General features: G+C 34.4%; 1 protein-coding gene across 10 annotated transcripts in view; it reads left to right on the plus strand.

Annotated features, from left to right (window-relative positions):
- ATP11B (ATPase phospholipid transporting 11B (putative)) overlaps positions 1-17,377 on the plus strand; it is a 134,084-nt gene that overhangs the window by 72,818 nt on the left and 43,889 nt on the right. For 9 of the 10 annotated variants that reach the window (XR_009540683.1, XR_009540682.1, XM_060150073.1 and 6 more), the window contains 6 exons: positions 4,038-4,191; positions 6,000-6,102; positions 8,708-8,853; positions 10,038-10,097; positions 11,646-11,773; positions 12,950-13,088. Coding sequence is in view for 8 of the 10 variants with exons in the window: in XM_060150073.1 (XP_060006056.1) it covers positions 4,038-4,191; positions 6,000-6,102; positions 8,708-8,853; positions 10,038-10,097; positions 11,646-11,773; positions 12,950-13,088 (730 nt within the window). In the remaining 2 variants the exon portion in view is untranslated. Of the gene's footprint in view, positions 1-4,037; positions 4,192-5,999; positions 6,103-8,707; positions 8,854-10,037; positions 10,098-11,645; positions 11,774-12,949; positions 13,089-17,377 lie in introns of those variants that run through there. The other variant, XM_060150080.1, reaches the window with a different exon arrangement.

Below are 17,377 nucleotides of genomic sequence, written 5' to 3' on the forward strand. Positions count from 1 at the left end.
AAAGAATTCAGTGAAAGACAAAGTGATAGATAAGAAGTGGATTTATTTAGGGAGAAACACTCCACAGACAGTGTGGACCCTCTCAGAAGGCGAGAGAGTCCCTTAATTATTACATTTTTTACTTAAAAATTTTTTTGTCAAAATTTGTTTCCTCTTTTGTAGCATAAGTACCTACATAATATCCTCAATTTAGCCTCATGGCCCACAAAACTTAAAATCAAAATGTTTACTTCTAACGCTTTACAGAAAACATTTGCCAACCACTGATGAGGTTCACATGACCAAACAGGGAAATTAATCTGCATTTTACTGTTCAAAGATAATTTCATAGGTATTTATTTTCTTAATGCGTTCTCTTTTTCTCTAAATCTGCTTTTTTCGGTAAATCAACTTTATTTAGGAGCCCCCATTTAACACAGTCAGTTGTTTTTACAATAAATTAGGAGTGCTTCAGTGTAAGCATCAGGGTTGCTTGTATGTAGCCATCTAAGATATTATACAGGTACCTGTCTTTGCAGTCTTGTAATATTAATGCAGAAAAACAAATGCGAAAAGACAATGCCACAGTTGTCAATGTACATTCAGTGCTTGATTTACATTTGTTATGCAGAGATTGATGTGATACTAAACTCTGGATTTCATCAGAGAAAAACTTACTTAAGGAATGTTTTAAAGAGACAGTACAGCTCTCAGAAGGGTCTTTGCTTGAGCTCAAAAAGGTGATTAATTTAGGTAATTATACTACAGTTTTGGAGCAGTGCCAACACTATTGTGATTGCTTAAACATTTAAGTATCATAATGTCAAGAACTCCCTAAAACATACAGACTATTTGCTCAGAATCATTTACTTCTTAAATATTACTCCTGATTTTAAAAATACTAAATGTTCATTTAAAAAATACTGAAAATGGTAAAGAAGATATGGTTAATAATATAATACAGCCATCTAAAGATAATTATGACTTGTATTTTAGAATTTTTTTAAGTCTTCTATATATGTGCTTTTAGTGAGTCTGTTAAGATCATGGGTATTGTTCATTTCCCTTTTTGTACAAAAGCTGTATTATAAAGTGAAGGTTATACCTTAAAATGAATTTTAGGCTTGCTGTGTGAAACTTATGTTTTAGAGATACCATCTTTTTGGTGGAGTACGTTTTCTTTTCTTTTTTTCCTTTGGCCATGCCATGAGGCTTGTGGGATGTTAGCTCCCCGACCAGAGATTGAACCTGGGCCCTCAGCAGTGGGAGCACAGACTCTTAACCACTGGACTGCCAGGGAGTTCCTGGAGTGCATTTTCTGAGTTAACCGTGTAAGTCAATAGGATTTTGATTTACAGACTTTCAGGAAGTATCTATTCTAAAAATTTTGGGTATAGCAAAAGAATTCCATACCTTTGAAAGCTTTAGTGTATATATCCAGTCCTTCACAAACATATAATGATTGTCTCTTATCTGGGCATTTGGAACAGAGTCACATAAGGTGTATTTATTCCCAGAATACTTACAATGTGTAGGAAAAACAGAAATAAATATATTGTCATAGACCTATCACAACTGAATTGTAACTGAGGCAAGAACAGAGAGCTGTGGGTAGACAGAAGAGGGAAGCTTAGCCTGAGCTTAGCGTAGGCTAAGTTCTTGCTCTACATTAGAACTCACGACTGTGTTGTTTCCAGCGATGAAATGTAAACTGATCAGAGAGTAACACCAAGAAGCAAAGCGGGCAATGTATGCAAATTCCCAGAGCTGAGAGATTCATTCAAGGAATTGATAGTAGTTAAATATGGCCAGAGAATGGAATAGATGGGAGATGATGTGGGAAGTATTGAGACATGAGACTACAGAAATAAGCAGATGCTACCTTACTGTGTACCAGAACTGTGAGCTGGTTTTCCGTACTGCATAAATGTCACCCCATGGATTGTGAGATAGTATGCTGATTTATGACACCTGTCCAGAGGAAAACCTAAGTTAGTATGCTGTGGGAAGGTTGCCAAGGGAAACTGATCTGATCTATCCTACTCTTGGCTGCTACTTCTTCTTATGAGGCCATGTGCTCAGGCAGTGCTCACGCTGAATGTATTGGAGGCAGCAGAGGCTGCTAAATAAGTTCAGCCAACAGGGAGGAAGAATAGTTTAGGTGCTGATTTTGGATATTGGAGAATTATTAAAAGAAATACACATTTTTTAAATTTTATGTTGTGAATGTTGTTTACCACTTATTAGTTGTAGTGCAACACAGTAGTTGTTAGGCATACTATGAAAGACATAATTTTAACTTACAGAAAAGAATTAAGTATTATAAGACAAAAATTACAGTATTTATTTAGTTTTTATAGCTTGTTGCTCATTTAATAGTCTTCTCACTTGTCATTTAAAATTTGAGGGTACAACCACTATGGAAAACAGTATGGAAAAAATTTTAAATAGAACTACCATATGATCCAGCAATTCCACTCCTGGGTATTTATCCAAAGGAAATGAAATCACTATCTCAGAGATATCCACACTCCCATGTTCATTGCAGCATTATTCACAGTAGCCAAGAATGGAAAGAACCTAAATGTCCATTGTTGTGTGTATGGATAAAGAAAATGTGATATGCGTGTGTGTATACACACACACAAAGGAATATTATTCAACCATAAAAAAGAAGGAAATCTTGCTTTTTGTGATAACATGGATGGACTTTGAGGCTTTATGCTGAGTAAAGTAAGTCAGAGAGAAACAAATACTTATATGTGGAATTTTAAAAAGCTAGTGGTAGAAGGGTGGTTGCCAAGAGCTGGGGTGTGGGGGAAATGGGGAGATGATAGTCACAGGGTACAAACTTATATATAAGTTTATATATAAGATGAATAAGTTCTGGGGATCTAATGTACAGCATGGTGACTGTAATTAACAGTACTATATTATATATTTGAAAGTTGTAAAGAAAGTAGATCTTAAATGTTATCACCACACACAAAAAAATATGTGAAAGGATGGAGGTATTAACTAACCTTGTTGTGGTAGTCATTTTTGCAGTATATATGTGTATCAAACCATCATGTTGCACACCTTAAACTTATATATGTTATATGTTAATAATATCTCAATAAAGCTGAAAAAAAATTGAAAATGTATGGATGTTTCTCAGTAGCAATCTTGCTATACTGTGAACCCAGTGGTGAACTGTAGTATTTTCCTTTTGGTGGATTTAGTGCAATGCTACTTTGAGTGCTGGCCTTTAGCAGCATAAGAAGCTTGCTCCAGAATGTAAATCTGTATATACATATGCTGCTTCTTTCAGCGAGAAACTCTTATTACCAAAGGAGGAGCGGGGTAAAGCAGTTGAACAAAATAGTGTGCTCAGTAATACAGTTGATTTACATACTGATGCAAGCTTCTTATCTTTCTTTTTGTTTTTCTTCTTCTTACCTCTTTCTTGTCACAAGTAGTTTGCCCAGTTGCCAGTAATTAGGTCATGCTTTGGAGTAGTCCTCGGTATAGTGTATGCCCACAAGAGGGGTTATCCATGTTCCACCGTCGTAATACCTGGCATTACAGTCCATTGTAGGGTTAAATATCAAGAGACAGTTATGATTCCTTCATTCCTTTCCTTCCTACGGTGAATCTAGCTTGTAAATTTTCCCGAACATTCTTGATGTCATTTAATTTTTTAAAATTAGAATTTGCTAAATGTGTAACTAGTAACTTCTTTTATTTTTGTAAGACTTTCCATAGTCACAGTTTGGGAGAATATCCTCAGATTATGTATTACAGTTCACATTTTAGAAAATATGGTTACTGCATGTATATACCAATTCATTGTAAAAATGAACATCGTCTGTTTTACTCATCATATCAGTCACTCTCAGTTCTGCTTAATCTTAACTTTCAAGTGATAGAACTCTGTTCCCTGACATGCCAGTTTTGTAACAGTGAAGTCTGAGTAAATGATCCATCTTTCAGTAAGAAGCTTTTGTTTACTAGATGAGTCTGAATAATATGGCTTTAAAGTATCTTACAGAGAATATAATTATTTTCTTTTTTAGAATTACAGAGGACCATGTGATTCAGCATGGTCTGGTGGTGGATGGGACCAGTCTGTCTCTTGCACTCAGGGAACATGAAAAACTATTTATGGAAGTTTGTAAAAATTGTTCAGCTGTAATGTGCTGTCGTATGGCACCACTGCAGAAAGCAAAGGTATGTTTATGTCATAACAAGTCCCATAAATATATTTAGATTTAAAAGTATTCTTCGGACTTCCCTGGTGGCGCAGTGGTTAAGAATCCGCCTGCCAATGCAGGGAACACGGGTTCGAGCCCTGGTCCAGGAAGATCCCACATGCCGTGGAGCAACTAAGCCCGTGCACCACAACTACTGAGCCTGCACTCTAGAGCCCGCAAGCCACAACTACTGAGCCCATGTGCCACAACTAATGAAGCCCGCATGCTTAGAGCCCATGCTCCGCAACAAGAGAAGCCACTGCAATGAGAAGCCCGCGCAGCACGAGGAAGAGTAGCCCCCACTCGCCGCAACTAGAGAAAGCCTGCAGCAACAAAGACCCAAAGCAGCCAAAAGTAAAATTAATTTAAAAAAAAAAAAGTATTCTTTAACGTTAATGCCTCATATAGTTCCATTTGGTGGTATGCAGTATATGTATCTTACTAGGGGTCAGTCACTTCTCATAATATGAATTTTAACCACGTACATTAGGCCTTTGGAAATTTCACAGTGAATATTGAAGTTTCAACTATTCATAATGACCTAGAAATAGATCATTGTGACCTAGAAATGACCACGTGGTAGGTAGCAGTTTGTGATTTTCCTGAGACATAAATTTGAACTGTGATAACTGAAGTCTCACAAGTTAGTTACTTAACTGGTGAGGGAGCCTATAAGACTTCAGTTCATCTGCACCTCCAGGTGGTTCTGTTGATCTGTGCTTATTCTTGCATTCTTACGAAGTGATAATTCTCTTTGTTAAAGATAGCTGTTAAGTGATAAATAGAACTTTAGTAAAAAGTTGAAAAGCCAATTAATTCTGATATGAAGCTATATACAGGAATTATTTAAAGTTCAGCTAACTATGATTCAAGTGATAGCCTATACAAATATTTTTTGCAACTGTAATCTTCACAAGGATACCCTTTGAAATGCACATCTGAACACATTTTTTTACATATAGGTCTAAAAAATTTTACATCCAGTTTTTTTGGCTTCATGGATTTTTTTTTACAGTGCCTATTTTATTATTATTATAACCCATGTATTTCCCCCAGTCTATGGAGACTAAAACCTGAGACCAAACAGAGCTAATGCCTAGATTCTTTTTTTTTCTTGGTTGCGGCGGGTGGGCCCCTTGATTGCAGCCAGCAGGCTCCTTAGCTGTTGCATGCTAACTCTTAGTTGCAGCACGCATGTGGGATCTAGTTCCTGACCAGGATCGAACCTGCATCCCCTGCATTGGAAGGCGGATTCTTAACCACTGTGCCACCAGGGAAGTCCTCCTAGATTCTTTATAAAAGTATATTCAAGTATTCCAAAGAAACCTTTCTTTTGATTTTATTGAATTTAATTTTGATTGCTTTATAAAATTTTAAAAATTTTATTACAAGAGAAAATAATTATCTTTCCCCTGTATCAAATGAAAAGAATAATTTCTTGAGAAGGAAAAAAAATTGCCTGACAAAGTGCAATTAATTGTAATTATTTTTTACACAATTATTATTAAGCTTTTTACAAATTTAAACTGTTTAAAAGATTCTTACATACCATCAGAAAATCCAAAGATAATACTCTGTTTTGCTGTGTCATTTCTGAAAAACATTCCTAACATCTTAATGGAGACATCCCTCAAAAAGTGAACCTCGGTGCCTATTATCGTCTAATATAAACATTTTTTTCATTGCTCTACCTTTCTTACAACAGATCGTTTCAGATAAATGACTTTATATAAATACATGAAGATTTAAATTTTATCTAAAACTAATTAGTTGTATGTCTTTCAGGTAATAAGACTGATAAAAATCTCACCTGAGAAGCCTATAACATTGGCTGTTGGCGATGGTGCTAATGATGTAAGCATGATACAAGAAGCACATGTTGGCATAGGTGACTGATTTTTTCTTGAACTTTTAAAAAGTTAGTTTAATCAATTGGTGATTTTGAATTTTCCTTTTGTAGACTAAAGCACAATATCAAATATATGAATGAACACTAAATGCAGCAGGGTAATATATCACAGTGTATTTCCATCGGAAAGCTATTATAACTAAGCCCAATATTTAGGATATTTTACTTCCAAATTTTCAAGGAAATAAATACCACATTAGTGAATTTTATCTTTGCCAATTCTCCTTCCCAATAAAGTAACTTTACTTTTACTTGCCATTTTGTACCTTTTAAAGTACTTTTACACATTATTTTATCATTTTAACACTCTAAATTTGTGATTTACATAGTTACCCTCATGGTTTTAAATTCTCATTTTAGAATGTTATTATTATTTACTTTATTCATCAAAGATTCTGCAACTTATTTTAAAGATAATTTTAGAGACAGGAAATTACACCAAACTATAATATAATTGTAAAATTTCAAATACTTTCTAATTTAATAACCTTCATTCTTATTTCTTTTCTATTTTTGCCTAAAATTTTTATTAGATTCAGAATACTAAAATCACTTTATTATGTTTAAATTATCAGTCATTTCCTATTTAAACCATATTCTGACCTAACTTCCTCAATAATTTTATTGAGGAAGGAAAAGAGAAGAGTATGGGTTTTTTGTTGAAGGATAAAATTTTAGAGTTAGAAAAGAGGATACTCCTCGCTCTGGAATTGCCTATGTGATGAGTAGTTATTGGGTCTAATATTTCCAGTGTATCTCTCAAATCAACTCCTTCCTCTTTGGGATTATTAACTCTTCATTTTGAAAATTTCATTTTCTTTCTAGTGTGTATACTGTTGTTACCCAGAAATCTTCATAGTAATTTGATGATAACTTCCTATACCATATGTTAGAGCATAAAAACTACAGTATTTATAACAGTTTGATTCTAATATGATAACAGCCAGACCAGTGAACAGAATCAGTTCAAACATCTGGAAATTTAGTATATAACAAAGGAGATGTTTCAGATAAGTAGGGAAGCAAATTATTTGATTAAAATATGCTGATATAACTAGTTAATTATTTGGAAAAAAAAAGTGGGTTCCTTTCCATTGCTTATAGCAAAACAAATTCCAGGTGGATTAAGGATTTAAATAATTTTTGAAGGCCATAAAAAATAATAGGAAACTTTAATGAATAATCCTGTTATTTGAGGTGTGGAAGGATCTTTTAGGTACAAAACCAAACAAAACAAGGAACTAAAAAGGAAAAAGATCAATATGTGTGGCAGAAGTAAATACTTCCCATAAACAAATTTTAAAGACAAGCTGGTAAGGAATATTTGCAAAATAGATGACAGTCTTAATCTTCCTAATATGTGAGGTCTTAACAAATTAAGGAGAATAAGGAAAACATTCTAGTAGAAATATGTTGAAAGGTGTGAGCCATCAGTTGTCACAAAAGGAGAAATCTAAACAGAATACTAAATGCACGAAAAAAATGTTGTCTCCCTAATAATTAAAAGAATATAAATTAAAATTGCTTATCAGATTGGCAGAAATTACAAAGATTGATAAAACCTGGAATTGACAAAGGTATAGATTAACAGATGCCCTTATACGATGTTAGTGGGAATGTAAATTGGTACCCCTGCATTATTATGTATAACAATTTTAAATGTGTGCCTATTGACTTAGCAATTTTGCATCCAGGAATTTCTTTTAAGAAAATAAATGAATATGTTAACAAACACATATGTTATAAACAATGTCCATAATGTAGTAAGTGACAAAAGCTGATTACAAAACAAATAATCCCATCTTTATGCACTCGTTTTTATATATGTTAAATACACATACATGAAATACACATAAGGAAAAATTCTAAAAGTATATAGACCAAAAATAGTGGTTTTCTCTAGGAGTTGCGAATATAGGTGATTGTCTTTACCTATACATTTTGGAACACTTTTATGACAAAAGTAAAAAATTTTAATTTTGAAAAATAATTTTTTCAAAGCTGCTTCCATATTGAATAAACAAATTTGGCAATAACTTTTGAAACCTAAAGAATTATAGTAACCTAAAAAAAAGTTCTCATATTTATCAGATAAAATTATGTACTGATTTCAAGTAATAGTGTACATTTTCCTTTTAAAAAGCACACTGTGTTTGACTTACGCATGAAAGTTTTAAGACCATTAAACATGATCATATTTGCTTGGTTCAAATTACTCAATTTGCATATTTTTCATGTTAATTGGAAATAGTGAAGTCAAAGCTGTTTTATAGCATTCTCTTCATTAGAATTTTTTTTTAATGTTCTTAGATCCTGAACTTTTAATATTATTTTTATATTAATTTTATTCTGATTCTTTGAAAATTGATATTGCATGCCTGGTATAAGTTACAGCTTTGTGTTAATTACATATTTGATTTAAGGGGAGCAACCTTTTGGGAATCTATTGTCTACTATATTTTAGGGTATAGTGATCCTAAGTCCAGGTTCAGCTGCTACAGTTAATTAAGGTATTTGCAGATATATCATAAACATTACACTTATCAGTTATCAATGAACTTACCTTTTTGTCCCCTTATTACAGGAATCATGGGTAAAGAAGGAAGACAAGCTGCAAGGAACAGTGACTATGCAATAGCTAGATTTAAATTTCTCTCCAAATTGCTTTTTGTTCATGGTCATTTTTATTATATTAGAATAGCTACCCTTGTACAGTATTTTTTTTATAAGGTAAGTTTCATGGATATATTTTAGAATCAATTTCTAACAGAGTATTTGAGGTTTCAGTTTAAGGAATGCTATTACTGTACAAATTATTCTTAAAATTTTTTTCTCTAAGTAAAACTAACAGTTTATGGAATATCCTTTTATTATTTTATTATAATAAATCTAATGTGTACTCACAGAAAGCAAATCAGTGGTTGCCTGAGGCCAAGGGTGCAGGTGATAGAATTGACTAGAAAGGAATATGAGAGAACTTTGCATGACAGAAAAGTTCAACTTGATTATGGTGGTGGTTACACAGCTGTGTGAATTTGTCAGAATACATCAAAATTCACACTTAGTATGTTATTCTATGCAAATTAGAACACAGTTTGATTTCTTTATTGTTATGTTGTCCTGAACCAGTAATAAATTTTAATTTTAACTCCAATATGATGATTTCAAGCAGAGGTTCTTAATCTTTTTTGAGATTACAAATTATAGGGATTTTAGATGCATAAAATAAAATATATAGGATTACAAGGAAACCAATTATGTTGAAACACTGTCCTAATCTCTTGACCCTTATGGGCAAAGATGGGGTTCTGTGGAATCCATATTAAGAGCCTCTGAGTACCAAGACATTTAATACATCAGAATGTCCTATATTGCGTATATTTCTATAATTAATTAATAGCTGCAACCCAGTGAAAGAACACAGGTAGATTGCATAATGCTAACAGATGATGGTGGCAGTTTTTTCCTAGCTTGTTATTATAACTTTTGCTGTGACATAAGGCTATTGAAATGGAAAGATGTTTTGATCGTTCCATTTGTTGTATTTTAAATATTTCTGCATTTTAAAGCAATTTTAGCTCTAAAGTTTAAACTTTTCTTATTGTACTATAAATGAAAAGTATTGAATAATAGTTGGTAGGTTATAAATTCAAAATTACGGTTTTGCTTGGCAATGATAGGAGTCAAAGGTGTTTTCTTTCTGACATTTGTAATGCTGCCTAGACTACTTTTAGACATTTTTTAATAAAATGGGAATCCTATTTCCCCATTTTATACGGACAAGTTCTTATGGGCAGATCTACTTACCATATCAACTGATACTATATTTTTGGACTCTTAATAGCCATTTTTAGAAATTGTTTCTCTTTTAGACCTAAATATTTCAATTATTTCCATTTAATCTTGTTTTTCAGAATGTGTGCTTTATCACACCCCAGTTTTTATATCAGTTCTACTGTTTGTTTTCTCAACAGGTAAGTAAATAGAATCTTTTGTTTTATCCTTTTAAAGTAAAGTGTGTGTGTTCAGTTTTTGGTAGATACTTGGAGGGACTTTTTCCATTTTTCCTAGTCCTACAGATAACTAGACAAAACTTTTCTAATAGTGTATTTAATTAGCATAACATCCATAATATTTCTTTATTCTGATTTTCAGTTTGAAGCAAGTGTTAATACCAAAATATATTTTAACTCTGGATGCTTTTTAAAAAACTAGATATTAACTCTTAATAGCTTATGAGAGAATTTTGTGAACTTTTTTCAACTTACGTGTAGTGTTTCTGCAAAATCCATATCAAGCCAGGCCAGATAATTATTGGAAGTTTACCTCATTGTTTATTTTTTGAGTCATAGAATTTTTTTAGATTTGGAAGAAACATTAGTGATTGAGTCCAGGGATGACATACAGATTTCATCTCAGAAGGTAAATAATTAATAGAGGTTCCAGGAGTGCTGTATTGAAAAGGGTTCTGAAGCTATAGGCTCAGAGGGAAAACTCTGTAATAGGTTAGCAGTAGCTATAATAAGCACATGGTGGGTCTTCTGTTGTATACATGTCACATAGAAAAGGAAATTGAAATCCGTAGAGATTAAGTAACTTGCCCAAGATCCCATAGCTAAACCATACTTGGACCTACCGCTTCTGACTGACTACCTGAGCACCCTTTTCACATACCACACTCCACATCTCTAATTGATCAAGACATTTATTCTAGTTTATTGAAATGACAAGTGTATTATTCTTAGGGTTTTTTAATGAGTTGTTTCTACCCTTAATCACTGTTTTCTCCTCTGTTTACAACCTATAACTCTAAATTTCAGATACCTGCTTGGACATTGATTGCCAGTAACAATGTTTGCTTACTTGGATGAAATAAAGAATGCTGTAAGAGCATGTGACAAGGAGACTTAACCTATTTTGATTAGGTTTTGGGGGAGTTTATAGTATAATTCGAGAGACAGCATCAATATTAAGAAAAGCAATATTCAAAGAATAGGCAAAGTGCTAAGCAATTAGTACCAACTAATTACCAACAGTAGCACATATGACTTTAGAAGAAGCAGCTATCATCAGGAATTTGAGCCAGTGTTTTTAAGTTTCATGGATCATGGATTAAAGGAAGTGTAGGACTTAGATGGGAAGACAAAGCCATGAAAGCAAAACTATATGTGTAGCATATCAAGGGAATAATAACAAGCCCAGGATACATGTAGGAGAATTGTCTAAAATTATATCACAGCGACCAAATTTGAGTATCTTGAAATATAGATCCAATTCACTATAATAGCAGAATCACTTGACATAACAAAATGTTCCAGATTCCACAAAGATTATAAATCTAGGAACATTATGTCTATATAAGAAACAAGTTGGAATTAATAAAATGAATTTTGTGTAAATTAGAAAATATGTAATGTAATTTTTATATTTATTTTTAATATGCTTCTTTGTAATTACATGCATAAGTATAATAGTAATACATAGTTTAGGGTCTCAAAATTCCTACAAATTTCTCTTTCTAGACATTGTATGACAGCGTGTACCTGACTTTATACAATATTTGTTTTACATCCCTGCCTATTCTGATATATAGTCTGTTGGAACAGCATATAGACCCTCATGTGTTACAGAACAAGCCCGCTCTCTATCGGTAAGTGTTTTCCAGTATTAAATGTCCATACACTTCTTACTGCAAATAGTACATTACATAGTTATCAATTTTTGAAAGTATCTTAAAAATAAGCAGATATATCAAGCACTGTCTTGGTGCTTAATGCTTTACTGAGGAAGTACTTCAGTTGTCATATGGTTTATAATTGTTGAACATTAAAGAGAAGATTTGAATGATTTTTTCCAATGTTTTTAGGAATGAGTAGTTTCATCCTAGGAATGCATTGAGCAGCTGTGTAATTTACACTTACTGCTGTAAACCAGTAATACTCTGTTTCATGGACACAAAAGAAGTTATTCAGTAATTAGTTGTCTCTGGAGTTCCTAAGAAATTAGTTCATGTTCTGGCACTGCCAAATTTATGAGTAGTAATTGATGCAAAATGCAGAGTTGAGGACATTAAATCTTCCCAGCTCCCCTGGGTTATTCCTTTCTCAGAACCAAGTAATCATAGATATGTGGAGTCAGCTCAGGACCAGCTTATGGTTCCCACATTAACTTGACCTCTACACTTACAGAGATATTCAGTTATCCAGAAATGGCAGTAACTTACCTTGATTTCCCAGGTTAACTAGGACTGGTCTTGACCCAAGATTGGCACAGATGGTTCTTCTCATAATAGCTATTGATAGACAGGAACTCATTCAGGAGCCTCAGTGCTGAACCTAACTCAGATGACTCCACTAAAAAGAAACAATCATGGCAGAATGACTGAATGTTTACAACAGAATATAATAAAGAGGGAATTCCCTGGTGGTCCAGTGGTTAGGATTCCAGGCTTTCACTGCTCTGGGGCCCAGGTTCGATCCCTGGTTGGAGAACTAAGATCCCACAAGCCATGAGGCGCAGCCAAAAAAAAAAAAAAGAATATAACAAAGAAAAATCAACTTTTCACAATTAAACTGAAGTATTATGCCTATATCATATTTCTTTATTAAATGAGAAAATGTATTTGAATATGTTATGAGAATTATAAGCTGTTACACAGATGTATAGTGGTTTGTAAATTAGGTTCTATTCTTTCTGCTAAAATTTTTAAGCAATTTTAAATTAAAAATCCATCTTGTTTTTTAATTATCAAACTGCAATAATTATTTAGTAGGTATAATAAGTCCTAATACATTTCTTTTTTTCTTCCTTTTTCTTAAATTTGCAGGGACATTAGTAAAAACCGTCAACTGAGCATGAAAACATTTCTTTATTGGACCATCTTGGGTTTCAGTCATGCCTTTATTTTCTTTTTTGGATCCTATTTTCTGATAGGGAAAGATACATCTCTGCTTGGAAATGGCCAGGTAAAATACATAGTTTTTTAAAGAACATTTTTAATAATTTAGTTTGGCTTTTGATAACTTTCTGTCATACAAAATAAAGTAAAATTCCATTTAAGTTATAAAATTGCAGGAATTAAATTAAAATGCAATTATAAAAAGGTTTTTAACTTTTTTTTACTTAATAAAATTTCATACAAATGAGAATTAAAACAGAAAGGCAATGCAGTGTAATTTTAATATGAAACTCAAGTTACCTAAGCAGTTTTGCTGTTCAAAACTTAATTCACACATGAGGATATGTTCATGCCCCTCTGCATGATGTTCACTTCAGGATTGTGTTTTAACAATGGCTACTGTTTATTTCGTACTTAACTATTGTGTTCAATGCTTTCCATGCCCCATTTCCATTAATCCTCACAATACTCCCATTGGAGAGATATTATGATTCAGCTTTTTTAGATGAGAAATAAGGACTTAATGTTTAGGTTTTTGCTTTTAATTGCAGGAATTTTTTTTCTTTTTGGGGGGTCGCGGTGGTATGCTTAGGAAGTGCTACTGTACTTTTCAGTGCACTCCAGCAATTCCAAGGATGTCAAGTTACTGCTTAGAGTGGCCATTTTTCTGAAATGTGAAATTGGAAAGGAGTACCACACAGTATGTTGTTTCTGTGTCCTGATTGGAGTGCTCGTGTTGAGAGACTCTGCAAAACTAGGCCTCTCTTTCTAAGCTTAGCTAGATGGGTCAGAGGAAAATAAATGACAGCTGTGGTACTATGGTGGACTGGAAATGCTTGTCACCTTTAGTTTCTCTTTTCCACTGGCAATACTTAAGTATTCCAAAATATTCAATATATTTGCAGAAACAGAGATACAAGGTTTGCAGTTGGGAGAATATGAAGTTTTATCTGTTCAACAAACATTTATTGAGGACCAACCATTACCATGTACTATACCAGTGTCTGGATTTATGAGAGGAACTAACACACTCAGTTATGGAGCTTAAGAGTCTTGTGAGGGAAACAGAAAATAAACAAGTAAAATAAAATATTCAAGTGCAGTGAAGGAAATGGGTTTCAATTTTAGAGAGGCTTTAACCATGCAGATCCCTTTAGGATGTAGAAATGGAACGTATTATTGCCACTCTACTTTTGAGGACGTATTTAGCCTGGTTTGGACAAATATATGAATCTAGTTTGTGTAACATGAAGGTTACAGCACTTCCCCCAAGTAATAACTACCTTTTATTGAATTTTTTTCTCTCTGCCAGGTATATTCCATGTATTAGCTTACTAAATTGTAATAACCCTGTATGAGGAAAATATTTTTTCATATTAGAAAATTAACCTCAGGTTAAGAAACTTGCCTCAGGTCACATAGTGAATAAATTACAAGAGTATAATTCAAACTCAGATCTGTATAACTTCAAAACCTATGTGCTTAGCCAAGATCCTAAATTCCTTTGAGAAACAAGTATTAGCCTGGTACCCTTCTGTGCAGTATTGCCACTTGTGCAAAGACCATCAAACATATAGATATATGAGTGAGCATGCCCATTTCCACCTGAAATACTGGGCTAAAACTGGACAGAGTGAAGAGGGGAAAAGAGTTAAGAAAGAAGGAAGATGTCATTGGATGAAAAGGAAGTTAAAAGAGATCTCTCTTGTTGCTAGTTACTACTTTTTTTCTGATTTTAAAAGTAACATGTGGGGGCTTCCCTGGTGGCTCAGTGGTTGAGAGTCCGCCTGCCGATGCAGGGGACATGGGTTCGTGCCCCGGTCCATGAAGATCCCACATGCTGTGGAGCGGCTAGGCCTGTGAGCCATGGCTGCTGAGCCTGCGCGCCATGGCTGCTGAGCCTGCGCGTCTGGAGCCTGTGCTCCGCAACGGGAGAGGCCACGACAGTGAGAGGTTCAAGTAACATGCCCATTATGGTAAATTTGAAATACTCTATAGGAAAAATATACAAAGAAAATAAACCGCCTGTTCTTCTTCTACCCAGGTGTAATTATTTCTGTCATTTTTACATATTTTCTTCCATTTTTTTAAATTTTTTACTATTTTTCATTAACGTCATAACTTATCCCCTTATTTCTCAATGATAGGCTTATTATAATTATCCCCTTACTATAGTCTAAGTGATTTTTCATGTTATTAAAAATGCTTCAAAAATATTTTTTCACAGCTACATAATATTCATTACATGGCATAAATTATTTAAGAATACTTATAATTTAGGTTTGTTTCTAGTTTTTAGTGACTTTTAAAATTAAATCTTTAGAGACTTCCCTGGTGGTCCAGTGGCTGAGACTCCGTGCTCCCAATGCATGGGGCCCGGGTTCAATCCCTGGTCAGGGAACTAGATCTCACGTGCCACAACTAAGAGGTCACATGCCACAACTCAAGATCCCGCACGCAGCAGCAAAGATCCTGCATGCCACAACTAAGACCCAGCACAGCCAAACAAACAAATAAATAAATAATTTTTTTAAATTAAATCTTGAGCATGCTTTATACAAAAGAAAAGAATCTTAATGAAGTGTAAATTGTTGTTGGCCCTTTAGTACAAAAGTTTTTCTTCTTTTTACCACCTGTTATTGTTTTTTTTAACTCAAATTGTACATCATTAACTTCCCCTTTTAGCCTACCGGTTCTACCACTCATATATACCACTAGAAATTAATCTACCACTCCCTGTAGAAACAGTGGAAAAGAAGCATACATTGCAATTGGTCAAATTGGATTTACATCCTGGCACCTGAAGTTCCTATTTGAGTGATTTGGGAATAGTTCTTTAACTTCCGTAAGGCTCAGTTTCCTCGCTGCAAAATTAGGAACATGATTACTACCTTATAGGTTTGCTGTGAGGAATAAACAACATATTACATGTAGGGCATTAGGCATAGTGGCTAGCATATAGAAGTACTCAATAAATCTTAGCAGTATTACTTGTTATTATTACTATCAAATCATTATATTGAAGACCCTGTCCTACCCAGTCCCCCTCTAATCTACTTCTCCCAGAAACTCTCCTCTTTAATGGTGTAAGTTAAACTGTCCTTGCTGGCTCTCTCAGAACATGCAGTGCTCATTTCTAGTTCCAAGCCATTACTATGTTTTCTCTCTAGAATGCTCTTGCCTCTTTTTTCCAAAGTCAGTCTTATGACTGTCTATTCTTCAAGATTGAGCCCACAGGTCCCTGTCCTTTCACTGTAGCTCCCTCTTACGCCTCCCTATACTGAAAGTCTTTTTCGACATGGGTTGAATGCTCTGTTTTCCAGTAATTATTCTTGTATGCCCAAGAAATCTGCAAACAATGGAGGACCTAGAGTAGAAAATATTAGGGGGAAGTACTGGGAAGAGAAGTGGCTAGAGGTGAAGATGAAGTCAGTGCAAACAAATGATCCTGAGAAAGGAGGAGGAGAAGGAGTTGCAGTAGTTTGGGATCCACGCAGGGCAAGACTTCAGGGGAAGTTAAGATTCTACCCCCATCTTTTGTGATGGGCCTAGCAGTATCATGAATATTCTAGGTATTAATTAATTTTCAACAATTTTTTTTTTTGGCCATGCCATGTGGCTTGCAGGATCTCAGTTCCCTGACCAGGGATTGAACCTGGGCCACAGCAGTGAAAGTGCCGAATCCTAACTACTAGACCACCAGGGAACTCCCTCAACAAATATTTTTGAAGTATCCATTCATTCATTCTTAACTTCTCTTTTACTTAGGAAAGAACTATTTATTCTTCATATATTCCCCTCAGATCTTTTTAATAGGTCTTTTCTCTTAGCAAAATATAAGAATCCTGATAAGTTTTCTCTGAGATTTGGAAAGACTAGAAGAATGTATATGACATGTCTGAGTACCTGTTTGTGTGTGTGTGTCTATAAACTGCTTTCCTATGGACAGATCTTTACCTTCCAAGCACCATAAAAAAGATATTCCTTTACTGCCACTCCTTGATTGCCTGCAGAGAACAAAAAATATACTAAGAGGACTGAACTACTGACTTTTTTTTTTTTTTTTTTTGCGGTATGCGGGCCTCTCACTGTTGTGGCCTCTCCCGTTGTGGAGCACAGGCCCCGGACGCGCAGGCTCAGCGGCCATGGCTCACGGGTCCAGCCGCTCCGCAGCATGTGGGATCCTCCCGGACCAGGGCACGAACCCGTGTCCCCTGCATCAGCAGGCGGACTCTCAACCACTGCGCCACCAGGGAAGCCCCTAACTAATTTTTAATTATTTTTCTTCTAAATATTAGAAGAGTTAAACTCAAATAAAATTTGTCTAGCCTTATGCAGGCTTAAAATACTCAAAGT

The sequence above is a fragment of the Lagenorhynchus albirostris genome, chromosome 5 (assembly GCF_949774975.1).
Source record: "Lagenorhynchus albirostris chromosome 5, mLagAlb1.1, whole genome shotgun sequence".
Taxonomy (NCBI): Eukaryota; Metazoa; Chordata; class Mammalia; order Artiodactyla; family Delphinidae; genus Lagenorhynchus; species Lagenorhynchus albirostris.